Source organism: Lissotriton vulgaris, chromosome 6 (genome assembly GCF_964263255.1).
Source record: "Lissotriton vulgaris chromosome 6, aLisVul1.2, whole genome shotgun sequence".
NCBI classification, from domain to species: Eukaryota; Metazoa; Chordata; class Amphibia; order Caudata; family Salamandridae; genus Lissotriton; species Lissotriton vulgaris.
The window spans coordinates 26,387,777-26,413,958 of NC_141694.1; the positions used below are offsets into that span (position 1 = coordinate 26,387,777).

The window sequence follows — 26,182 nt, forward strand, 5'->3', positions numbered from 1 at the left end:
CGCTACGGGATATAGATGTACAGAGAAGAAGAGACAACTTGTGCGCAGAGCCATCAGGAAGGAAGCGAGGACTCGTGGCATCACCCTACAGTACACTCTTCGCTTAATGCCGTCCACATCAGCAGAGCAGAGACCTGTAGAGAGGTCCTGGCAGGCTCGGCTCAGCTCCCTGAATACTAAAGGGGGTGGGGGGGAATGGGGATTGGGTGGGGGAGATGCCTGGCTCTGGCTCAGCTCGAGGTCCTATTGGTACCTCGAGCCCATGACGAGCTGAGCCACCATGTGGCATTGCCTGCCCCTCTCCCCTTACCCCAGGATGCGGTGTAATGGCCACACCTGCTGACTTTAGAACTGGGAATAGGGTTCGAGTCACGGAGTCGCTCGACATCCTATAGTTCTATACGAATAAGCTAACATTCCCCGGACAATAAAAATGAATGTGACCTTGTGTAAGGTAACTGGAATGAATGACGCCCCTTTAACAGGAGACACGCCCATCCAATACCTGGCCTCTCTGAAGAGAGCACGCAGCAATGGTCAGTTATGTGCGAGTATGTGAAGGGGTGCACAGCGCTGAAGGAGGTTACAATGAGTTGAGAGGGGATGAAGGGTGAAATAACTTCCAATACCACCTACTATAGTCCTGCCCAAACAGCCCCACATATCGCCTTAACTTGCTAAAATGTGAGGGAAAATACAGCAGCAAAAAGTGGATTGAAAGGATAACGCCGGCAGCATGGGTAATGTAATAAAGGGAGTGGCATAAATAAAGTGCAAAAAAAATAAATCGTGCTTAGCTTAGTGTGCTGCCCCACTTGTATTTTGGCTGTTTCTGTCATTGTATCCAGATATATGATAAGAGTAGCAGCATACTGACAATAAGTCGGGTCTATTGGCTTTGTCAATGGTTGTTAGTTGCATAAGATAAATAAGCAGCAACGATGGCTTGGGCTATAGAGTGCGGCAGGGTTGGGTAAAAAAAAAAAAAAAAAAAAAAAAAAGAGGCCAAATTATGTGGTATAATGCAGCACATTTGGGTGCATGGGGGGACTAAACTGGCGCAAGCTGCGAAAAGATAGTGGGAACACAAGTCACTTGGGGGACATTACTGGCCTGTAGTCACATCACAGGGCTGATGTACGCCCATCCAATACATGGCCTCTCTGAAGAGAGCACGCAGCGATGGTCAGCTATGTGCGAGTGTGTGAAGGGTCGCACAGCGCTGAAGGAGGTTACAATGGGTTGAGAGGGTGAAAGGTGAAATAACTTGCAATACCATCGTCCTGCCCTAACAGCCCCACATAACGCCTTAATTTGCTAGAATGTGAGGGACAGTACAGCAGCAAAAAGTTGATTGAAAGGATAACGCCAGCAGCGTGGGTAATGTAATAAAAGGAGTGGCTTAAATAACGTGCAAAAAAAAATAAAAAATCGTGTTTAGCTTAGTGTGCTGCCCCACTTGTATTTTGGCTGTTTCTGTCATTGCATTCAGATATATGTTACAACGAGTAGCAGCATACTGACAATAAGTCGGGTCTATTGGCTTTGTCAATGGTTGTTAGTTGCATAAGATAAATAAGCAGCAACGATGGCTTGGGCTATAGAGTGCGGCAGGGTTGGGTAAAAAAAAAAAAAAAAAAAAAAAAAGAGGCCAAATTATGTGGTATAATGCAGCACATTTGGGTGCATGGGGGGACTAAACTGGCGCAAGCTGCGAAAAGATAGTGGGAACACAAGTCACTTGGGGGACATTACTGGCCTGTAGTCACATCACAGGGCTGATGTACGCCCATCCAATACATGGCCTCTCTGAAGAGAGCACGCAGCGATGGTCAGCTATGTGCGAGTGTGTGAAGGGTCGCACAGCGCTGAAGGAGGTTACAATGGGTTGAGAGGGTGAAAGGTGAAATAACTTGCAATACCATCGTCCTGCCCTAACAGCCCCACATAACGCCTTAATTTGCTAGAATGTGAGGGACAGTACAGCAGCAAAAAGTTGATTGAAAGGATAACGCCAGCAGCGTGGGTAATGTAATAAAAGGAGTGGCTTAAATAACGTGCAAAAAAAAATAAAAAATCGTGTTTAGCTTAGTGTGCTGCCCCACTTGTATTTTGGCTGTTTCTGTCATTGCATTCAGATATATGTTACAACGAGTAGCAGCATACTGACAATAAGTCGGGCCTATTGGATTTGTCAATGGTTGTTAGTTGCATAAGATAAATAAGCAGCAACGATAGCTGGGGCTATAGTATGCGGCAGTGTTGGGTATAAAACATAAAAAATAAACAAGTGAAGCGCGCTCTGTGCTGGGGGTGGAGGAGGGCCATTAAAGGAAGGGGGCGGAGAGGAGCCGGTGAGAATTCGCACTGAAAGTTCAAAGAAAAGCAGAGATCAAATGAAGGGTTGGAGGACATTGGCGAGTGAGCATATGGGGCGTGAGGGAGTGTGCAGCCTGGTAAGCTGAATGCGTCTGGCAGCAGGCGCGGAGCGCGCGCACAAAGTGTCTGGTGGCAAATGGAAGCTGTGCACAATGTGCGTGGTTGGGCTCACATGCACAGTACCCAATGCACTTTTTACGAGTACTTTTCAAAGCCATTTATATCTCCTAAGCATTGCTAACGCAATGGCTCATGGCAATGGCTAAAAATGACAAAATATTGAAGTACTACTTATACAAAATGCGCCACATAACGATGCATAATTTGCCTTTCCTTACCACAAAATTTACCAAACCTGCTGCATAATTTGGCCCTTTCCTGACGCATAATTCCAGTGGCCCTGGTTATTGGGCATATTTATATGGGTAATTTACTGTTGTGAGTAATTAACATGCTTTGGCGTACTCTTATACTTTTTAGTAACTTTATTACTTTTTCCGATTCACTATTGAAGAGTGTAAACTTATTCAATACTGCAGACTTGCCTATCTCCACCCCCTGAAACAGGGAGTGAAGCTAAATTTGCTAATCTAAATTAATACAGCCAAAGAGGAGCAATAGCTTGTACAACACCAGAGATAGCCCACCACTGATAATGCAACAACCTTCCATAAAAAAACAACCCACAGGGACTCAAAATAGAACCACACAAGAAATAATGTTAAACTAAACATACATGAATTTAGTGTTTTCACTTAAAAAAAATATATAATAGAAATTAAAAGTTAACATTTATCTAAAAATTAAAAGTATTATTTAATATGTTTATAACCCTTTTAATTTATAAAAAATATAAAAAAATTTATTAAAATATAATCAAGATTACTTTTTATCCCATGGACATATATTTAATCATTAATGCCTACTTTTTTTTACTTTAGGTAAATTTTTCTTTACACTAAGGAAAAATAATTTGTATATAGTTAACTATATTTTAAGTTAATGAACTACTGAATTGAATGTTGTTAGTAGTTCTAAAATTAATACTCCTCATACACATGGTTTTAGTATTGTTTTTCAAGTTAAATAACTTTTTGAATCAACCAATGAGTGCTTTACATAATTCTCTGCATGGGTGTATGAATGGTTTAAATTCACGAGTTCAAGGAACGACCAATGCTTTAGGCCTTATTCAGCTGCTCAGCCGTGGGGCAGCATTACCACATTAACATGCAGGAAATACGATTTTATGTCAGGGCCGGAGGATCAATTTATGCTGATCAAACTTTACTGCAAATTTTCCAGCAGCCAAATAAACAGTAACATCACAAAACTACATTTCCTACAGCCCATCAAATGATCAATCACACCACTCCTTATAGCAGAACTAAGCCAGAACGACTCATCCCCGTACTTTGCTGCTGCAGCCAAAGCTAAATACCATTTATCTACCTCCTACACTCTCCTGTGCTATTACTGTCACTGTGGTTAAAACATTGTATTTCCAAGTAAGCTTAATTATTGTGCCGGATTTCTTTGCTGTGCTCTCTGCTGCTGCTCTTCCCCGTCCGCTCATTCTTGCTGATGCAGTCAGCTTTCTACTGCGCCTCTGCTGGGTGCATCCCCAACCCCATGCCACCTCCAGGCATTCAGGAATGCTGCGCAAGGTTGCAAACGGCTCGGGGGACTCCAAGAATAGTTTCTTGCCTGAACTCACCTTCTCTTGCCAGATTCTGCATGTTTATAGGCCTCCTTCTGACCTTGCCTCAATACTGCAGTTTTTCCTTCAACGCCCATAGCATGTGGCCCACTGACTGAGCACATAGTTGTGATACTCATACCATAATTTTTAGAAACCACAAGGTTTATTTATTTATATTTCTTATAGAGCGCAGGAATTCGATCTCCGAGGAGATATCTCCGAGGAGACATCTCCGCGCTGTGTTGTTCCGAAGATAAGTAATGACAGCAAGTTTATGTGACGTATCTTAGGGTTGCTAGGTAGGAAACAAGTACGTCTTCAAGTATTTTCTGAAGGTAGCAAGATTGGAATTTTGTCTTAGGAAGGGGGGTAAAGAATTCCATAAAGTGGGACCTCTAAATGCAAGGGCCCGGCCTCCTTGCCTTTCTCTTTTGATCCTAGGGATCTGTAGCAAAGCTTGATTTTCAGATCTTAAAGTTCTTCCTGGTTGATAGGGTTGGCAGATTTCAGTCAGATACCTAGGGCCAGTACCATATAAGCATTTGTGAATGGTACAACATATCTTAAATTGAACTCTCTGACGTATGAGAAGCCAGTGTAGCTTGCTCAATAGGGGATGTGAAGGGGATCTAGCAGGGACAGTAAGGATCAATCTGGCAGCAGTATTCTGAACAACCTGTAGTCTCTTCAGCTGTTCTGCATTAGCGGATATAAGCAGTCCGTTGCAGTAGTCAAGCCTACTCATAACTAAAGTTTGTACTAGTGTTCTCCGATGGTGGTCAGCTAAATATGGGAAAACCCTTCTGAGTAGGCCAATGACTCTCATGCAGGTTCCCGTAACCTGTGTGGCATGATCTTTTAACACCAGGGATTGATCTAGTTTGACACCCAGATTTTTCACACTTTCCTTGGGACAAGGAGCTGTACCTAATTCTGGCGGCCACTACTGAGGCGACCAAAGGAGAGGGGCATTTCCATCTACCACAGGTTCTTGTGGTAGATGAGGTGCTGACCTCTAGCCAATCCACAAGTGTTTTATATGGACCTTGCTCGCCCTCCGATTGTACTTGGTACAACATCCCCTGAAACCTTTATATTCTTGGGGTGTGTCTGACCATATACCTCAGCTATGGATCAGCCTGGCTCAGCCCAAGTCGCTGGTGTTCATGTCCCTCAGGAGGCTAATCCTATAAGCGAAAATCATTTGGTCTTCAAAGTTATGTATAAGATTTACATTTTGAAGACTCCTCTGCCTCACTACTCTCATCTTTGCGATGTGGTACTGAGATGTCTCCAGAATTGGCCAGATAATTAATTGTTCTCTCAAAAGCAGTTGTCAGCCAAGTTAACTCTGCTGCTAAGCCTCATTTCTTCCTGCAGAGTTTCTGAAGTGAGTGCGCTAGACATTGCAGGTAGAGCACTTACTTTGGAAGCAGTTTCTTTACAAAATTACCAGATGTACAAACACCTTTTCCAGGTGCATCTCTTACTCCATATTCCCAAACAATGCACAATTTTGTGTTGTTCAGTGCCATAAAGCTTACAAACTGGTTACTCACCCTATAAAAAAATTACTGTGCTGGGCAATTCTTCATTGTGCTACAGAAAACCTTTGGGTCCATGGCACATCGAGTCAGATGACTGTTGGGGGGTGGGAGTTGTATGTGTATATATTATCTACTGGCAATTGGCAGTAGGTATAGTTAGGACCTAGTTTCCATTGGAAGAGCGTTTTTGTCAATAACTTTGTCTTCATTTGACAAATAACATCAAACGTTTCAAAACTAGTTGCATCTGCCTTAAAGGTTTCGGGCACAAAAAAAAGGGGACTGTCCCAAAACACGTTTTCCCCATGTTAATTTCCATAGGAAACTCACACAGCTACAGCCCGAACTGCTGAACGGATTACACCAAATTTGGCAGGAAGGTAGACGTTGGTTCAGGGAAGTACCTTTTTGTGATTCGGTGTAAATCAGTTCCGTAGTTGCGGAGTCATTTATAGAAATTAGTTCAGTTGTATATCTGACACAAAGGATCCGCGACCCCTCCGATTTCATGCGGAGATCTGATTGGCTGCCAATACTTAAAACCAAGAATTGTTGGCAGCCATCTTGTGACTCGCTGAACCGAGTCACAGAAACAAATGTAAAAGAAAAGGAGCCAGGGTGGAAATACCCTGATCTCCTACGCCTCCTGTGGGGGGAGCTGGGGTTCCTCAGTGACCCCATAGAGCCCCAAAAACATTTTTTTTTCATTTTTGGCAGGATCCGCCTGGAAAGAAATTACACGCGGGCTCTCGCACTGCGGTGTTAATCGTGCCCTGCGAGCAAAATTGAAGTAAGGAGGGGGGAGCAATGACCGCCATCCCCGATAGCCAGCTCCTGGTATGTCCAGGGGTGCACACCCCAAGAACATAGCTGCTTGTTATGGCTTGGCGGGAGCCTTAAAACTCCAGCCAAGCCATAACAAACTGTGCTCCACTTTGAGAAAGTGTGAGTATTATCCCCTTCCGTGCTGCCGTCGGCCAACGGCCGACGCAGCCCGCCCACCCTTTAGAATGCCTGCACCGCGGCGGAAAAAACACTGCGGTTAAGGCGTTATACAGGGAATGTTATGATGCTCATTAGGGGAGGCGGGTTAATGAGTTCTTTTTGGGAGATAAGGTAATAAGGGGGCTTAGATTGCGTGGTGGGTGGTGCACTGTCAAGTGATGTTGGTTGGAGAGAAGTGTGGGTGCTGCTGTGGTGTAAATGAAATTATTCTGCCATTCATTGAGAGAACTAGACGCATTGCATAGTGGTTTGGGTGGGTGGTAGCAAATGTGTGTAGGCAGAATAAGTGTGATACGAGGAGATGGCAAAAGGTCTGAGTGAAGAGAGGGGTGTAGGGTGGCAGCACATGAGCTTAGTTGCAAGGGTATATAGGAGACGTGGATGATAGATGGAAAACATGGATAGTTATTCTTGATTAGAGAAAATGGCAGAGGTTGAGTTTAGCATGGGGAAACAGAGTCTTAACATGGTCAGAAACAAGACACCAGGAATGGACAGATTTCCGGTAATGTTCTATTCAGCATACGTGGACACATATAAGCCCCCAGACTGGTAGAACTATTTAACCAGGCGAAACAGGAGGGACATTTACCCAGTACGAGAGAAGCAGTAATCATCCCGCTGCAAAAAAACGAGAAAGCCAGCATAGGAATAGGCATCCTACAGGCCGCCATCTATGCTCAACCTAGATTATAAAATTTTTAGTCAAATACTAGCAACTCGCCTTCTCCTGCGTATGTCAACACAGATGCACCAAGACCAAGCGGGCTTTATTCCCACCAGAAATATGGCATTGAATGTCAGACGGCTACTGCATGTGCTGGAGGCCAATTTCCACTGCGAGGATGAGGCGACCGTCTTTGCAGTAGATATTATAAAGGCCTTTGATAGCCTTGAATGGACTTACCCTTTTCAGGTGATGAGGAAATTCGGTTTAGGGCCTGGCTTCACTACGTGGACAGCTGTCCTCTGTAAGGACTTTACAGCCCGGGTCACAACTGGCAAATTGATTTCTGAAGCATGCAGCATAGAACGGGGAACGCAACAGGGTTGTCCACTGCACCCCTCCACAAGTGCTGGCCATGGAACAGATGGCGGCCAGGGCTTGTGCAAGTCAATATTTTCAAGGTTTAGTGGTGACCGGGCAAATGCACCATATTGTACTGTATGCAGACAATTTACTGTTATTCCTGGTAGAAGCACTCGGGGGCTAGAAACTTATCAGTACCCCCAGACCTGATGTTTCCAAACCTCCCCTCACAGTCTTTGTCCTAACACAACTTACACAGGCAGTGCGAGACACAGAAGGTGTTCACGTATGCCCTGCATTAGCATAACCATGCACAGAGGTTTTTACAGGGACAAAATGTTCGCAAATCATTAAATATTGAAATGCAATCTAAAGTGGTACATTTAGGTGATGGGTAGGAAGACTGGACTGTTCCATCATGGTCAGATACGAGATTTGGTGTTTTAATGATCGATATTATTAGCGGCTTATATTAGCATCTGTCGTATTGCACCCAGGTCTGATAAGAGAGGTAATGAAGCTCTCCCCAGTGGTATAGAGTCCCGTTGAGCACACCTGTGGCTGTCTTACTAAGTTAGAGAGAATGTAAACCTCTCACTTACTCGGACTGCCACAATTGTGCAATCCTATCCTGTGGTGCCAAGTCTCCAATAGCTACCTTTACTTAGGTTTCTTTTATGGGTTACCCCCTCAGTTCCAGTTTAGTCACCCATGCATGTACTCTACCTACGTTGTCACCTTCTGAGTGCCCCAAGTCTATGATTTGCTTATAGTCTGAGCAACGGTGCTTTTCAAGTAGAATGCCATATTTCAGTCAGTCACCAAACACTGTTCTTGGGACAGGTCTCCAGCTACCTCATGTTAAATGCCTTGTGTGAATTCCTCCACTTTGTTTAAGTTCATAACTTTTGAACCCCCTACCAATGTTCTAATGTAGTACCCCCTTATATAAATCTCTAGCAATCAGAGTGTTGTAGAACGAGAACTTACAGAGAGCCCGGACTAAGGCCAGATGACCCATAGGGGCAATAACTGGAGGCAAATCGTGTTGTTTAGTGAGAGACGATACATAAGGCAGCAATTTCTATCTATACATCCCGTTTTAACCATATCCAGGTTACCCAACTAATAAAGGCAAACCTTTAAGGGATCACCTAAAGGTAATTTTAGATCTGGAACCTTGTCTCTACCCAGTTCCATGTATATAAGAACTCCAAGAATTCAGCGGAGTCCACCGTGGTGGTATCATTCCTACCATGGTGTGGTTACCTATGATGAAGCATCCCATGACACAAGTATCCTGACAAAAAATCTCTGAATACCTGTAAACAAAAAGAGGGTCGAGAAACAATGGACCATTTCCCTAGCATTTGTGGTAAATAAATAAACTTTACTACACAACACCCAGAGTTTTTCATGTACATATGTGATATAAAATGTATGCAGCCGACATGTGTTCAAACAAATCTATGTGAGTTTATGTCTGTTTCGTTTCCCATGTATGTTTACTGCTGTACTCTCAGCAGAACACAATATCAATTAACATAAAAAATACTTCTATTTCAGTTTCTCTGCTGCAAATCTGGCGAGTAACCCCTGAGCATCACATGCCACATCAGCATGCCTTACCAGACCGTTGCAGACCAGTGCTCCCTCTAATTTAATTTTTTGATGTGCGGCTATGTAGTGTCTGTGTGCACGCTTTTCAGAGCTGCGTGCACAACAGAATCGGATCAGGCGTCACTATGTGTGCAAGCACATTGTGCCACCTATAAAGAGGGTGTAAGGCAAAACCGCTCTTATTTTTGGACAAAATGGGAGGAGGTGTGCATGGCTGAAAGTTTTTTGAATAAGTGCTATGACGCAGCCATCTTTGGGAGAGTCATATCTCTTTTGTATTTGTTGTTGCAGGTGAAGGGGGCAACATGGAAAGCAAGAGGAGAGAGCAAGCAAGAAAACGGACAGTAGTTGGGGCAAGCTACAACACAGATATCCAGAAGAGGGCAAGAGGGGCAAGTAACAGCAAAGAGTGGGAGGGAGCAAGTAACCACTTAGACAGCGAAAGGAAGGTGGGACAATGGGCAGGAGGGGGCAAGCTACAACAAGGACAATGGGCAGAAGGAGGCAAGCAACAACTTAGACAGCAGGAGGGAGGAGAAGTGCATGAGGATGCCAGATGGAAAAGACACTCTAGTAGAGTGCTTAAACTTAAAGAAACAAGCATTTGCAATGCAATAGGTCTCGCATTAGGAGAGTTGGAGCTCTTGGTATTGTAAATGACACATTTTTTATTTATGTGTTGGTTTTGAAAATAGCGAAATTAATAGCTGTCATTTACAATGCCAATAGTTTTAACTTTCGCAAATGTGACACCTATAGCATTTGTAATGCAATATGTGTTGTATTTACGTGACTTAGGTGTATTGATATTACAAATAACAATGGCTTTTAATTTTTTTAAAGAATTAATACTTAAAAAGTTATTGTAATTTCCGCAAAAAATTGAAAACTTAACTCTTCCAATAGATTTCCGGCCATTTTAGCTGTTAATAATGCTGTTGTAATGTCCTTTTTTTCTTCTTTAGTCTATCCCTTGCGCCGGGAAACCCACTGCGGGTAGCTGTCGCGCATTATAAGTTTTTAAATAAAAAATAATGGCAATAGCTTACACTTTTGTAAATAACTTTTGTGAAGATTATGTTCAGTGTATTTTATGGTGACGAAAATCCAAGAACAGAAGTGAAATATTAACATCTTTTTGTGACATTTGTTGAATGGTTGCAGATTGATGCTGTGGTGGCGCTGAGTGATGTTGTGGTGGCGCTGAGTGATGTTGTGGTGGCGACAAGTGATGTTGTGGTGGCGACAAGTGATGTTGTGGTGACGACAAGTGATGTTGTGGTGACGACAAGTGATGTTGTGGTGGCGACAAGTGATGCTGTGGTGGTGCGGAGTGATGCTGTGGTGGTGCGGAGTGATGCTGTGGTGGTGCGGAGTGATGCTGTGGTGGTGCGGAGTGATGCTGTGGTGGTGCGAAGTGATGCGATACATAGAGTGAGGGTGATAGTTAGATAGAGAGAGGGCGATAGTTAGATAGAGGGAGGGCGATAGTTAGATAGAGGGAGGGCGATAGATAGAGGGAGGGCGATAGATAGATAGAAAGAGTGTGGGCGATATATAGATAAATAGAGTGATGGCGATAGAGTGAGGGCGATGGATAGATAGATATAGTGAGGGCGATAGATAGAGTGAGGGCGATTGCGAGATTGAGCTATTGGCATTGTAAAAAGCAATGCCTTTTCTAATATTAAAAGGTATTGGCATTTACAATACCAATAGGTCAAACTTCATTAAAAGCGAGACCTTTTGAATTGCAGAGTGCGGTGTCCGTTAAGCGAGCGCCATGCTCACCATTAAAGTAAAACAAGACAACATTTTCATGAAAATAGGAGGGCATGCTGTAAATTGCAGATAATGTTTCAATAATGAAGCCGCTGGTCAGTTTTAAAAAGAACACAAGTGTGTTGAAAAGACATCCAAAGAGTGAATCAGACCATGTCACAATAACAAACAAGCCTTGTAGTTAACGGCACAATACACCCTTGTTAACGTACAGATGTTTTATAAACTTGTGAAGTAGTTACCTTGGGCTCCAAGAAGACGGACGCCAAGCTACGCAGCTACTTTGAAGTTATTTGTTTCTTCCTGCCGATAAAGCACACAATGTGAAGAAGACCTGTGAAGTACATGGGTGTGCTTTTAACACCAAGCCAAACATCAAGGGTGCAATGATAGGTTTGTATTGTTCAGTCGTTGATGCAAAGACACGGAGGAGTATTGTTCTAACAGTTATGCCACAGCAGCTTTTCATTATTAATCTGGCCCTTAACCTGCGTTACCTAACAATTATTAGGCAGGTGATCTTGTTATTGTTTGCGAAAGTACAGTTACCAAAGTAGCCTATTATTACATAAGTCAGATTGCAAAATACATACCCATTCCGAAACATTATAGGGCCTAATACCAGTTAGGTATTAACATAAGTATGAAAATAATAGCCAAACAACTATCAGTCTGCAATTACTTTATTTCCACTTAGTAACAGTAAGGTGGTTGTACATAGATGGAGGGGCTGCAGCTAAAACGAAAACAAACAAAACAAAAAAAACACCTTGCGATAAACGCTAAGTAGTTGATGCAGAGGTACGGAGCAATATGAATGCGAGATGGCAAATGCAGGGAAGCTGAGGCTAAGATGAAGAACAAAAACACTGCCTCACACGGAAAGCAAATCTGTTGCTGCACAGTTTTTGTAATCGGAAACACAGCTCAAAATTAAGCTACAGCTCAGAAGCAAGCAACAATGAAAACAACGGTGTAGCTGTAACTGAAACAGCGAAATCGAGCGAAATGCAAAAGTAAAATAAGCTTGTTCTTACGTTAGCTGCCTGGGTCTATAAATATGAAAATAATATCGGAAAACACCCAACAGTCTGCAATAACTATTTCCACATAGAAACAATAAGGCGGTTCTACTTGGGGGGGGGGGGGACTCTAGCTAATTCAAAAACAAAACTAGTCAGTTGCTCGCACCATAGAGAGCGAAAAATTCCCACCCCTTGCAGGGCAGGCAGTAGCGGGGCAGCTACATCTGCACTGCATGCACTACAAAGGCTTCCAGAGTACGCACTTTAATGAACAATCAATCATGCAAACTCGGTCTATGAAGCCTCTGGGAGGGTGGGGGGGGGGGGCGGGGGGTAAAAAAAGCTTGGGAGGAAACATTAATAAGATCATAGGTTCAAATGTCCTCTAAACTCAACCCTCCCATAGGAGTGTGAACTCGCTAGAGGATAGCAATGTACTGAAGCAAAAGGGACAAAGCATTGGCAAAGCCAAAGGGTTTGGCCTTTTAAATTAACGCAAAGGATCTGTTTTTGTTAATCTAAAGTATATTCGTGTTGGCTATCCTTTGATGTTAATTTTACGTTGGCATCCGTGGGGTACAAGATGGTACTCCTTTTGAATGCTTTAACACGTTACTTTAATTGGGTGTTTAAGTACTGTGGCGTCGGGCTGTATATTTCTGTTTGTATGTGAGCAAAAAAAATCATTGTAGAAGCGTAAAAATTATAGAAATAAGAGTTCATATAGCAAAATACAAGGTCTATGGTGGAGCAACATACAGATGGAAAAAAACAAGCCAGTATACACACGTGTGGTCTCCCTATCCTCAATCGCTCTTTCACTATTTGGTCACATATGATACAGCGATAGCCTTCGAGCACAAGCCGGTAGGAGCGAAAGAAAGCCTTAGAATGTCAGTATGTATGAGTATCAGATAGGTAGCACTCGATTAGTTTCTGTGCCAAACTGCCATGGGTGCCATTTTGTCACTTTTTGCATTTTGGTAAGGGTGCCACCTAATTTACCAGAGCGGACTGGAGCCGGCACTGGCAGTTTTTCAAAAGCCCGTAGTCTCACACATTTTTTTTTTTACCAGAGGAGCCCTAGAGCCAGAGGCTACCTTTGAATGATCTGGAGGCTTGAAAGAGCATGAGGCAAGTTAGAGCAAAGAAGAGTGCCACACCCAAAGAGAAACCGCACGTTCCTTTCAAGAGGCAACAGTCGGTGAGAGGTTCCTCGCCCAGATGGTGCCAAATGCAACTTAAATAAGCAGTGGCAAAACCAACAGTCACGCGATGTAAATTTGAAAAGAAGGGGTTTACAACCCCTAGGTAAAGGGACATCTGTACACTCTGGGAGTGGAGGCGGCAAATGACACCTATTTATTCAAAGTAGGACTTTTCATTATTTTACTCTCAAACATAGGAGCTCTTAGACGTTCAATTGAATATTTGTACCCTGAACTGCGACTCTGAATCCTTCCAGTCACAGAAAGATTAAGCAAATTTAAAAAAGGCACAGAACATGTGGGCTCACGTCGCGGCAGGCTGGCCTGGGGGTGAAGTGAAGGGCCGTTCAACGCCCATGTTTAGCTGTCTCGCCCGACTGAGGGGAACAGCCTGCTTTATGTAATCTGGAGGAAACACACAGCGTGCTTGAAACTTAAAACCACTGTGAGGGCCACCGGGTCATAATGTTCAATTAAAAACTGATATATGCAACTGTTCCCAGGCTGAGAGGTGCCAGCTGTGCGCAGGGCGGGGGGAGTCCGGGAATGGAGGGAGGCAAGCAGGGTCCTTACGAGTGCGCACCAAGAAGCAGCAAAGGGGAAGGTATATTATATAAAATAAGAGCGACAGGCAAGTTAACGGTGCATAGAGAGATCATAAGAGAGGGCAGGGAAAAGTACAGGAAGGGCACGTAGGGAATTGGAGGGATATGGGGGAAAAACAAAGTGCGAACATTATTTTTTTTTTACAATTTTAACAAGCACTGGCTGCGCGGCCGGGCCGCAAAGAAATATTTAAAACAAGTGTCAGGCACGGTCAATGAACATACTGTGCTTTTTTAACGCTTACTTCGTCCGAGTCAACTCAATCGAAAGGTTGCCCGCCTAGTAAGGATTTGGTGAACCCAGTTGAAGCTTTAACACGGCACAGGATTACACGACAATTTAAAAACATTTTCAGTTGAACTTGCGTTATGCTATGTAAACACGAGGAGTCAAGCGGTCGGGAGAAGAGCGCGCAGTGTAAACAAAGCGTGACCTGCCGGAAAGTTAAACAAGCTCTTGGCATTGGGTGGCGGGGGCTAGGGAGCGGCAATGGGTGGCGGGGGAGCGGATTCCGTTGAAGTCTGATGCTGAGGCTCAGACAAATGGTGTGCGATGTGGCTGGCGATGTGCACTCGCCTGGCCCACATGCTCTGTACCTAATCCACAATTTGGATAGACTTTTGAAAACCTTTCTATAATCTCGCCAAACAGGCATTGCTAAAGCAATGCTGTAGGCGAGACCTAAAAAAATACAAGCAACTGAGCTGGAGCCATGGTGGGGGAGACAACAGTAAAAAAGGCAGCAGTAATACAACTGCAGCATTAGATGGAGGTTGGAGGAAGAATGCTATATTTGAACGTAAGCAGCTGGGGCACTGATGCTAAACACAGTCAAACAGCAACAGAGCAGGAAACCACTAAACAAATAATCCCCCAAAGAACAGAAGAAGAACTATAGCGGAATAAGACAGTGGGAGGAACAAAAAAGCGAATGGAGGGACAAAGAGGCAGGAATGACCACAATCAAGCAAGGATTTTCAAAGGACACTGACAGACAAATGAAAAGCATTGCCAAGAAAGGGGATGGAGTTGAAGTAAACAGACAGATTACAGCAGGTCTCGAAGAGACAGTGTATGCACTGTCTAGCTTGACCTAAAAAAAGGGGTTATGAACTTCTGAGAGTGTCAAACCCACAATTACAGGCAGCGTGATTAGAAAGAAATGTTCATTTTCTTCTCTGGAAAACACCTTCAAGGATCTATAGAGGCAGGTTCAACTGGCAGTCAAGCAGAACTAGACTTGAGGTATTAGAGAAGACCAGCTGCAAACCCATCCCGGAACTCTTCCATGGAATAAATATACCATTGATCCACATCCTCGTTTAAGTGATCAAACAAACCCACAAGCACAAGTAGTGCTCCTTGCTGCTATTTCAATGGATCCACCAGAATAGTACAGCAAATACTGTAAAATAATCCAGACTCTGAAATAAAGGCAGAACACCCCATTGAACCATTGTTTTTGTTTTGTGAGGGGGGGTCAGAAAACCATGGGAGAACTCTTGTATCTAAACAGGTGTAAACAAAGTCTGTTGGCACCATGCACATGTAAAGAAGTAAAAGCATGATGCCTACACCACACACAGAGAATATTAAAAATATTTAGCACAACCAGTTGTCGAAGCCATTCCTCCAGGACAACTGCACAATAGGGAGCATGCGTGGTAGTAGAATGGGCCACTCTGGCAGGGGTTGGAGCTGTGCAGACTCCCATTTGCACTTCAAAAACACTGCCTCAGTACACAAAGAGCTTCACACTAGGCCAGTGACTCCAGACACCCAGCTACCAGGGCAGAGAGGCATGAAATTCCACATTTTTCTGGTGCTCTAACGTTTTATCCACTTTATGTTATGTTAAAAAATTTGTAAAGCGCAGCTAACACCTTAAGGTTTCTTGGCGCTTGTGCTGAGGACAGTGAAAAAAACGTGAGGGGGAGAACTAATTGTAGGCCTCAATGAAGAGGAAAGGCTTGAGAAGGGATCTGAACCTGGTGTGTGGGGAGGGCAACCTAAGAGGAAGGGGAAGGGAGTTCCAAAAAGAGGGAGCTAAAAATGAAAACCTGAGGCCGCCATGCTTCTTCCTCTTGAATCTTGGAACTGATAGCAGGGCCATCTGAGATGACCGGAGATTGCGAAGAGGAACATACGGGTGGAGAAGGGAAGAAATGAAAAGGGGACCATGACCTGCAAGGGATTTAGAAATGATGCAGCCTAGCTTGAACTTACAGCGAGCAGAGACCGGAAGCCAATGGAGACTTTTTAAGAGAGGGCGAACATGTTGATCTCTAGGTTGGCGGTAAATCAGGCGAGCGGCCTGATTTTGGATCAACTGGAGTCTCTTGATTTGATAGTCAGGGATGCCTACATACAGTGCATTTGCGTAGTCGAGTCTGGAAATGACTAACGCAAGCAAAGCCAAGGTAAGAGCCTCGGTAGTGAGTAGGCGAGAGATTTTGCTGATTTTCCTGAGCTGGAAGTGGCTAGAGGACACTACTGCGCTGATCTGGGGCATCATAGAAAGATCGCTACTAATGACGACTCCCAGACTTTTGGCTGAGTTGACTGGGCAAGGGGAGCTGCCCAGACTTGCCGGCCAAAAGGATGGTTGCCAAGGGTTGGAGGGTCCCCCGACAAGAACCAGCTCGGTCTTGTCGGGGTTGAGCTTCAGATGGTTTGAGCTCATCCAATTACTAATAAAACAAAGCGTGGTTTGAAAAGTGGAGATTGATTCATCCGAGGAATCAATAGTGAAGACCAATTGAATGTCGTCAGCGTAATTGAACGCGGTGACACTCAACCCGCGGAGGGAGCAGATTAGAGGAACCAGATATAAATTAAAAAGAAGAGGGGACAAAGAGGAACCCTGCGGAACGCCGCAGGTCAGCCCGACCTGAGTGGCGGAGAACTGGGACAGTCTGACTGCTTGCTGGCGTTTGGCCAGAAAAGACTGAACCCAGTCCAGGGCCGTACCCTGGATGCCGGCCTCTCTGACACGGTCGACCAAAATGCCACGGTCGACCGTGTCAAAGGCGGCCGACAAATCCAGGAGAACCAGGGCCTGACAGATGTTAGCGTCGGCCCCTCTGCGCAATTCCTCCATCACAGAGAGGATGACCGCCTCTGTGGAATGCGCAGGTCTGAACCCGGCCTGCTGGGGGTCCAAAAAGCACGATTCCTCAACAAAAGAGCTGAGAGTTTGGGTTACATGTGACTCCAAGACTTTACTGAGGAAAGGGAGAAGGGATATGGGACGAAAGTTGCTCATGATGGAGGGATCTGCCGAGGGTTTCTTCAAGATGGCAACCACCTCAGCCTGCTTAAAGGAGCAAGGAACCTCCCCCGTGGCAAGAGAGTTGTTCAAAAGGGCCAGGGGGGGTTCAGGGCAGGCGGTAAAAGCTTCTCGAAGGGCCGAGGGGGGCAACAGTCGCTAGGTGAACCAGAAGAAACTTTGTGCAAGAGGGCAAGAAAATTGTCCTTCGAAATGAGGGGAATCTGAGTTAGGATGTGATTATTGGGATGGTGGCAAGAAACAGCAAGCAGAGGAGGGACTGGCGGGGCTTGGACAGAAATACTGTTTTTAATCTTGATAATTTTTTCCACGAAGAATTGGTTCAGGGAGTCACATAGAGACTGAGAAGGGAGGGGTGCAATAGTGACTCTCGCTGGATTGGACAACTCCTCAACGATTGAAAATATATCTTTGGATTTGTTGGATGAATCCAAGATTCTGTTGGAGAAGTAGAGAGATTTAGCCGAAGCTATGGCTAACTTATACTCTCTAAGCAGGGAGGAGAATATCTGTTTGGTCTCAGGGGAGTACCCCCGGTGCCAGCGCCGTTCTGCCTGTCGAAGCCCAAGTTTTGGGCTTTGAGGTCCTCGGTGAACCACCTTTGGGCGTCGTGACAGCGCCTCGCTCTAACTAGTTTTAAAGGTGCCACGGAGTCAGCGGCAGAAGTGAGCCAGTGAGTCAGACCCTGTGTTTGAGAGTCAATAGAAACAAAAGATCCTGTGCTGGGTGGAGCGGATGTGCTAAGGAGGGAGGTTTAGAGTGGGCACAAGGTATAAAAATATGGCCCTAAGAACCAATTTTCAGTTCACTTCTGGACCGGTGGAAGGACTTTGAGGCCTGCCCTGCTGCAACAAGAAGTGGCCTGCTCCTTGATACCTTTCTTACTTGCTTGAGCCCTTGACTACCAAAGCAACTCTAAGGGCTAGTACGCTGACCTCCAATCAGAGCCTCACAAGATTCCATCTTGAAATGTTAAATGTTATGTTAAATGAATTTGGAGAGAGCTCGGGTTACCCGGAGGAGTCCCGGCGTTAGCCCAGATTTGAACAAGAACGGTCCGGGACCAGGAACTAGATATTAAATAGCCATGGTTCCAATTACTTTCTGAAAGTATGCAGATTGGGGGAGGATATGATGTGAAAAGGCAGTGAGTTCCATGCCTTGTTAGTACCTATAATGAAACTTCTACCTGCCTCGTTAGTTCTCTTGAATCTGGGAACCACTAGGATAGTAGCTTCCAAGGAGCGAAGTGTTCTGTTAGGACCCTACCTAATTGCACCTGGACCGAGCCCGAGTGAGTCCTGAGCCTGAGTGAGTCATGAACCTCCAAAGTGGTGCCCCTTCAGACCTGGACTCTTGGTGCCCAGATGACAAAAGGCTGAAAATTGGGACTTAGAAAATGTCCTGCCAAAAAGTGCCTTGAGAACTGAGAGTAGACCAGAATATACTGGAGACAAAGTTAGAACGTAGAAATCCTCTGTGACTTTGCCCAGCGGCTCCCAATGATGATGTCTCCTCAGACAGTGATAGCTGATTTGCCCTGCTGAACTTTTCCTCAACAGACATTTTCCTATAAACATTTCTTAAACGTCTGAAGCTAAGCGGAGACTGGATCCAATTCACTCCGTGTATCCGAACAAGTTCCATCGCAACTTTGTATCATTGTTGTGTGACCATGGGTGGCCCGATTTTTCACTGAAAAAATGTATGGCTCCAGTTCTAGTGATAAGATTTTTGGAATTGTGCTGTCAAATAACCTATTTAATTTTGCTATATTTTACTAGGCTGGTGTGGGATTTTTAGGGTTGTATTTTCAGGTTATCACTGTTGGAGTGCTGCATAAACACTTTACAGATTGCCTCTCAGTGAAGGCTGACTGATTTTGTGCCAAACTACCAAAGGAATAAGCACTCATTAATTTGGTGACATTTGTTCACCCTGGTGAGGATTGCGGCTGTTGATTGAAAAAAAAAACTCATACCACCTTCAACCATCAACCCAATTTTTCACACTGACATTTTTGAGAAAGAAGAGCTGAAAAAACTAACATTGTAATAATGGAATTTAATGAAATAAGAGAAAAAGCATATTGACATAATTTCAAAATAAATGAAAAATCTACAAACACACCTCTAATGAAAAAACCTATAAGTTGAAAAAAACTTCTATAAATCAACAATGAATATATATGAGCTAATAAAAAAAGCAGTGAATACAAAAGTGAAAATATGTTAGTGTCCAAATATTTTTTTTTTACAAAAAAGGGTGGCCTGCTCTTTTCTCCTGCATACTACCAAATCAGAAAGGAAACAAAGTGTGACGAATTCATAGTTTTCAGCCCCTATCCACTGCCTCAATTCTCAGCACAAAATACCGAATAGTTCTGAAACATTGGAAGACATAGATTGCATCCAAATCTCTTGGAGATTGTGTCAACCAAACTTTAAGCACCACATTTTTTACTGCAATAACCCAGAAACCTTTGGATTCCTAAAATCTGTGAATCATAAAATGGATTAAGTCTATTCTTATTCTATGGTACTACCTGTGCACTTACTTTCTACTGAAAGCCTGGTCAAAACACAGTATATTGATATGTTGCTTTCTATGTGGTATCATCACCAAGACTCTCTAGACAGTGTGCCTCACACCCCTTTCTTGAGTGGCATAAAAGATTGAGAAGAGAAAGATGAACTGGAATGCTGCCAATTAATTACCAGGGGCTGAGATTTGTTCAAGCTCACCACCCATCAGCTATTTGTGTTAGAATCCTACTATCTGTGCAATTCTCTTTTACAGCTGTGTCTAGTTTTGAGGAAAAAGTCTTTTTATTGGCTAGAAATAGTTGCCCATTATATTTGTCACTTCTTGCTTTTATTATAACTAGGTCATGACCCTCAATGCCTGTCTCTTCCGTAAGAGTTATAATGGTTACATATTCTCCAATGGTTGAGACAAAATACATTATTCTGCCATAAGAACCTTACTAAGTGTGAGAGTACACTCCTTCCATAAGGAAAACCATGCATTTAGTCAATTTACATTTTTTTATCTTTACGTGTGCAATGCCCCTGGCTTGGGCAGCAATTAAAGGTCTTTGTATATAGAACATAGTTTCATAGCATGGCACTAATGTGAGCACTTCTGATCAACATGCGATTGCTCTAAGACGTCATGATATATACACATTTTCTATTTAATATTTATTTTCTGTAGCTCCATTGTCTAACCTTTTAGCAGTTGTTTAATGCTTCTGTTGACTGTTTTTCCTTGGATTGAAGGCATTTCCATAATGTGTCTCATTTTGCATAGCACCTTTGCAGGTTTACCAATGCAGGTAGCAATACATACATGCACCCCTCTCTCTATATAAGTACTGTTTAAACATAAATTTTCACACAGGTAGCTTTCCATAGACATATTACTGTGGTCCATGAGACCTCCTGATAAAAAACGGTTTCTTATTCAATATGAACCAGAGTGCATTGAAATGATGCAGCATTTACTCTCCTTTAGATAGGATTGCCTGGTCATATTCAAAGCATTTATGTTGTTTTCCAAGGTAGTCTGTTTCAAGATATTCCTCTAGTCATTTTTTCTTCTTAAAAACAATGTCACATTCCATGTATGTGTAGGATATTTACCCAGTGTGAATTTTCATGTGCCTTGTTAGTACTGCATTTTTTTTAAAAGCTTTCCCACACTGAATACATTCATAGGGTCTTTCATCGGAGTGGGATCTTTCATGCTGTCTTAATGCACTTCCAGTTCTAAAAGCCTTATCACATGTAGTACAATTGTATGGTTTTTCACCTGTGTGGATTCTTTGATGACCCACCAGGCAACCTTTTGTCTTGAAATCCGTATTACACACCATACACTTAAATGGTTTTTCACCAGTGTGATCTATGTGATGTAGCTTCAACTGCACCTTTGATATAAAACCCTGATCACAAATTGTGCATTTATGTGGTTTTTCACCAGTGTGAATTCTCTGATGTAGCATCAGCAATGGTTTCTGCTTAAAAGTCTTGTTACATTCAGTACATTCATATGGTCTTTCCATTGAGTGGGATACACGATGTATTTTTAGGTACTGGTTTGACCTAAAAGCCTTGCCACATTCAGTACATTTATATGGTTTTTGCTCACTGTGGGTTCTCTGGTGTAGCATTAGACATTGTTTTATTTTGAATGACTTGTCACATTCTGTACATTTAAATGGTCTTTCTTCAAAGTGGCATTTTTGATGTACCATTACGGCCCCAAATGTCCTGAAAGCCCTGCCACATTCAGTACAATTATATGGTTTTTCCCCGCTGTGGATTCTCTGATGTACATTTAGGCATCTTTTTGTCTTAAAAGCCATGTCACATTCTGTACATTTATGAGATTTTTCACTAGTGTGGATTCTCAGGTGTGTCAATAGCGCTTGCTTTGTCTTGAAAGGCTTTTCACATTCACCACATTCATATGGTCTGTCCTCAAAGTGGTTACTCTCATGTACCATTAGCTCTCTTGTTGTTCCAAAGGTTCTGACACATTGTGTGCATTTATATGGTTTTTCACCGATGTGGATTCGCTGATGTGCCGTTAGTGCCGATTTTAGTGCGAAAGCCTTACCACATTCAGAACATTCAAATGGTCTCTCCACCGAGTGGATACTTTCATGTAGTTTTAGAGCTGTTTTTGTTTTAAAGGAATGGTCACACTTTGTACAACCATGTGGTCGTTCATCTGTGTGGATTCTCTGATGTTTCATTAGACTGCCGTTTGTTGTAAATGCCATGGCACATTCAGTACATGAATATGGTTTCACCCCAGAGTGTATTTGCAGATGTGTTGTAAGTGCACGTTTTAATTTGAAAGCTTTTTGACATTTGGTACATTGGTATGGTCTTTCATCAGAATGGGTTATCTGATGCAGTTTCAAACTAAGTTTTGTCTTGAAGGCCTTGCCACATTTAGTACATTTATATGGTCTCTCCGCAGAGTGGGTTATTTGATGCAGGATTAGTTTTGTTTCTGTTTTATAGACCTGGTCACACTTGGTACAAACATACATTTTTTCATCTGTGTGGATTCTCTGATGCAGCATTAGACGGACCCTTGTACTAAATGTCTTGGCACATTCAGTACATGGATATGGCTTCACCCCAGTGTGGACTTGCTGATGTGCCACAAGCCCAAGTTTTGATTTGAATGCTTTTTGACATTCTGTACATTGGTATGGTCTTTCCTCAGTGTGGGTTACCTGATGCAACATTAACTGGTGCTTAGTTTTAAAAGCCTTGGAACATTCAGTGCATGGATATGGTTTCACATCAGAGTGGATTTGTTGATGTGCCCTAAGCAAACTTTTCAATTTGAAAGCCTTTTGACATTCGGTACATTGGTATGGTCTTACATCAGTGTGGGTCTTCTGATGCATTCTCAAACATTTTTTTGACTTAAAGGCCTTGCCACATTCAGTACATTTAAATGGTCTCTCCGCAGAGTGGATTGTTTGATGCTGTATAAGATCCCTTTCGGTTTTAAAGGAATGGTCACACTTGGTACAACTGTGTGGTCGTTCATCTGTGTGAGTTTTTCGGTGAGCCATTAGCTGATTCGTAGATCTAAATGCCTTTGCACATTCAGCACATATATATGGTTTCACCTCAGAGTGGATTTGCTGATGTACCATAAGCCCGTCTTTTGATTTGAATGATTTTTGACATTCGGTACATTGGTAGGGTCTTTCATCAGTGTGGGTTATCTGATGCTGGTTTAAACACCGTTTTGATTTAAAGGCCATGTTACATTCAGTACATTTAAATGGCCTCTCCACAGAGTGGGTTTTTTTATGCAAGAGTAGACTCATTTTGTTTTTAAAGGACTGGTCACACTGGTTACAAGGGTGTGGTCGTTCCTCTGAGTGGCTACTCAGATGCACCATTAGATTGTCCTTTGTTCTAAACGCCTTGGCACATTCAGTGCATGTATATGGTTTCACCCCAGAGTGGATTTGCTGATGTCGTGTGAGCCTACTTTTTGATTTAAATGCTTTTTGACATTCGGTACATTGGTATGGTCTTTCATCAGTGTGGGTGATCTGATGCTGTTTTAAATTAAATGTTGTCCTAAAGGCCTTGTCACATTCAGTACATTTATAAGGTTGCTCATCAGTGCTAGTTCTCAGACATACTACTAGATGTTGCTCCATTTTCAACGAGTCCTCACATTTGTTGCATAGAAGATAGAAGAAAAATTTAATTCCTTAAAGTCCGCATATTACGTCCACCTTTACCTTTTCCAACAGATATACTGGGAAAACAGCCAGGCATCTGTATAATGAGTAGCAAAAAGGAGTTCTTTTAGGATATTTCTGGCATTGGAAGATGTTCCTCTAAACAACACAGTCACCACTTTCTTTATGGCAAGTCCATCAAGCTTTTAAAAATAAAGTCAACTTCTCCTCTCTTGCTGTCTGTCGGGCACCTGTTAGATTAAGAGAAAAAAACTGAATTTCATTTGAATAAAATAAACATAGCTCAGTTGTAATCTACACGAAATCACAAACAGGAACTGACTGCATTTACAAGTCTAGCTTACTAAAACATTAAAAACACTGCAAAGATATGAAGGACAATATGCCTCAAGATAGATGAACAGACGCTCTGCTACATGTGATTAATTAGCCCTGCCTACAACTACAGTCTAGACTTTCCTCTTCACGTGAAGCAAAAGGAAATCTTTGCTGCAGCAAAAATGAAGCCTCATTCCCTTATGGCCCGGCCAAGATCTGTACTTTTTTGCCGTGGATTATTTTCTCCTGCTTTGAGATAGGCTAATTGGGGAGTACAGGAATCATTTCTACGGCCATCAATTTCCCATGGGTTATAGGTTTTGCACTGCAATAAGCTGAAAGGTCACAGTGCAGAGTCAACACATGTCTGGATCTGGTGGAGCTCCCACTTCAAGCCATGGTGTGGCAGAGTAGGGACAGAATTGCCTTTAATTCTACAATGATCTTGAATTGAGACCCATAGGCACTTGTGCAGATCGGTATGAGGGAACTAAGAATGCAGTGCTTTCCCCGCATTGCGGATTTTCAATATTGAAATCTGTATTTTAGAGCTGCAAGGTCCCTCCTTGTAACAAAAAGCACTAGGAATATTAAACCCATCATTCAAGATTGTATTACACACTAAAGCCTAGAAAGGCTACAAAGCAGCATTTGGTGATTAACAAAATGCACACATTTATAAAATTGAATTTATATTCCCAATTGAGGTGTGAAGATCCTAATCACCTGGTCTACTCAGCAAAATGCAACATGATGATAAATGTATATACTTTGCAGCAAGTAGATGGGTGCTGCATTCCTTGGTCTGCTTAACAAATCATTTGATTTAGGAGGCATCATAGATTTAATAATAGGTGGGGAACCAAAATACAGAACTTTGCACACCCTGCATAACCTTGTGCAGGCAGCAGGACGGAAGCCATAATTGCAGGTCATGATTGTAACATGCAGAACAGTTGCCACCCCACATTTGTTACATGCTCTTTCCTTCAGTACACGTTATCCAAACTGTAATCATGCATGTTGAAAGTTTGCCTTTTGTGGATTGACTGAGTAAATCTTGTAAAACACATTGTGCCTTCGTGAGAAACCTCTTAACAAGAAAAAACATGTACGCTGGTGCAGGACAACAAGCGACAAATGGGTGCAAGTGCAAGCTATTGACTTGCAAATCCAAATGCAGTGAATCATTTATACTCTCTATCCTAAAACTCAAACCCTGGATTCACCTACACCGTTCGCCCAACCTCTATTGAGCATTCTAGGAAAAGCACTTTCCTATAACAACACCCAATCCCCCGAACCACAACAAATCTCCCCCTTTTAAATGATAAAAACAAAAAAAAGAATGCTAAAATTAGGCGATACAGCAAATAAATTAAATTTGTACGTTAAAATAAAATGAGACATAAATAATGTAAATGTTTTGTACTTCTATAGCGCACAGCTACCTGGCCCGGGTCTCCCGGCGCTTGTACTCATACCGCTAAGGAACCCTTCCTGGTTTTCCCTGTGAAATGTCCACTCCTGGGCATCCCCAAGGTGAAGCCAGGCATCCCAGCGCTGTTGGGGCCGTTATGGAGATTAAGCAAGCTATTGCCCAGAGTTGCAGCGTAAGACCCATGATTAGAATAGGAACTGAGGCGAGAAATCAGGTCCGAGGAATTTAGGGCTCAAGACCCCGCCAAGACCGTCCGCGGCGGGAATTGAACCCTGGTCCCGGGCCAGACCTCTGCATCAGGGTCTGCCGCTCTAACCATTGAGCCACACTTCTCCAAATAATACTAGAAGAATTGGTGGATATAAACTCTGCATAACAATTAACGCAATAAATGCATCTTTTATCTCAAACACTGTTAATACTCTGCAGCGATTTGTACTACATGTTTGACCCCTTTGATTATTTGTATTAGCTGTCTTATTATTATTATAAATTTTTATAGAGCGCGTAGTCACCCGGGGGTATCCCAGCGCTAAGAACCCTACCTCTACAGGTCAGTGGGCCGGGAAAGGAAGGGGGATGAGGAGGGAGGGGAGGGGGGAACTGGAGTTCGGGGTTCCGGACGAGCAAGTTTCTTTTAGGGAAAAGGGTGGGTTTTCAGCCGCTTCCTGAAGCGTAGATAATGTGGTTCGATTCCCAGGTCGCGGGGAGTGCATTCCAGAGGCGTGCGGTGTGAACTGAAAAGCGTCTTCCACCTGAACGTGCCTTCTTAAATCTGGGAGTGATGATGAGATTCTCCTTGTCCGAACGGAGGGATCTAGAGGATTTATAGGGTTTGATAAATTTTCTGAGAATAGGGGGGCCTAGATTTTGTAGCAGTTTGTGGGCTAGGCACAGGGCCTTAAATTTGACCCGCTCCCTTATTGGGAGCCAGTGAAGGAGTTTTAGTGCTGGTTTGGCCGAGGCTCTGGCAGGAGTAT

General features: G+C 43.2%; 2 protein-coding genes across 2 annotated transcripts in view; both read right to left on the reverse strand.

Moving 5' to 3' along the window:
* Positions 1-23,614, reverse strand: part of LOC147706734 (uncharacterized) — a 45,914-nt gene extending 22,300 nt beyond the window's left edge. Inside the window, exons 1-2 of the mRNA XM_086925874.1 lie at positions 23,483-23,614; positions 11,308-11,399 (exon numbers count right to left, since the gene is read on the reverse strand). The gene's annotated coding sequence lies outside the window, so the exon portion shown is untranslated. The remainder of the gene's footprint in view (positions 1-11,307; positions 11,400-23,482) is intronic.
* Positions 19,238-23,487, reverse strand: LOC147706735 (uncharacterized). Its single transcript, XM_086925873.1, has one exon. The coding sequence runs from the start codon at positions 23,396-23,398 to the stop codon at positions 20,834-20,836; it is 2,565 nt and encodes an 854-aa protein (XP_086781999.1). The 5' UTR covers positions 23,399-23,487; the 3' UTR covers positions 19,238-20,833.
* Positions 23,615-26,182: the final 2,568 nt, after the last annotated feature.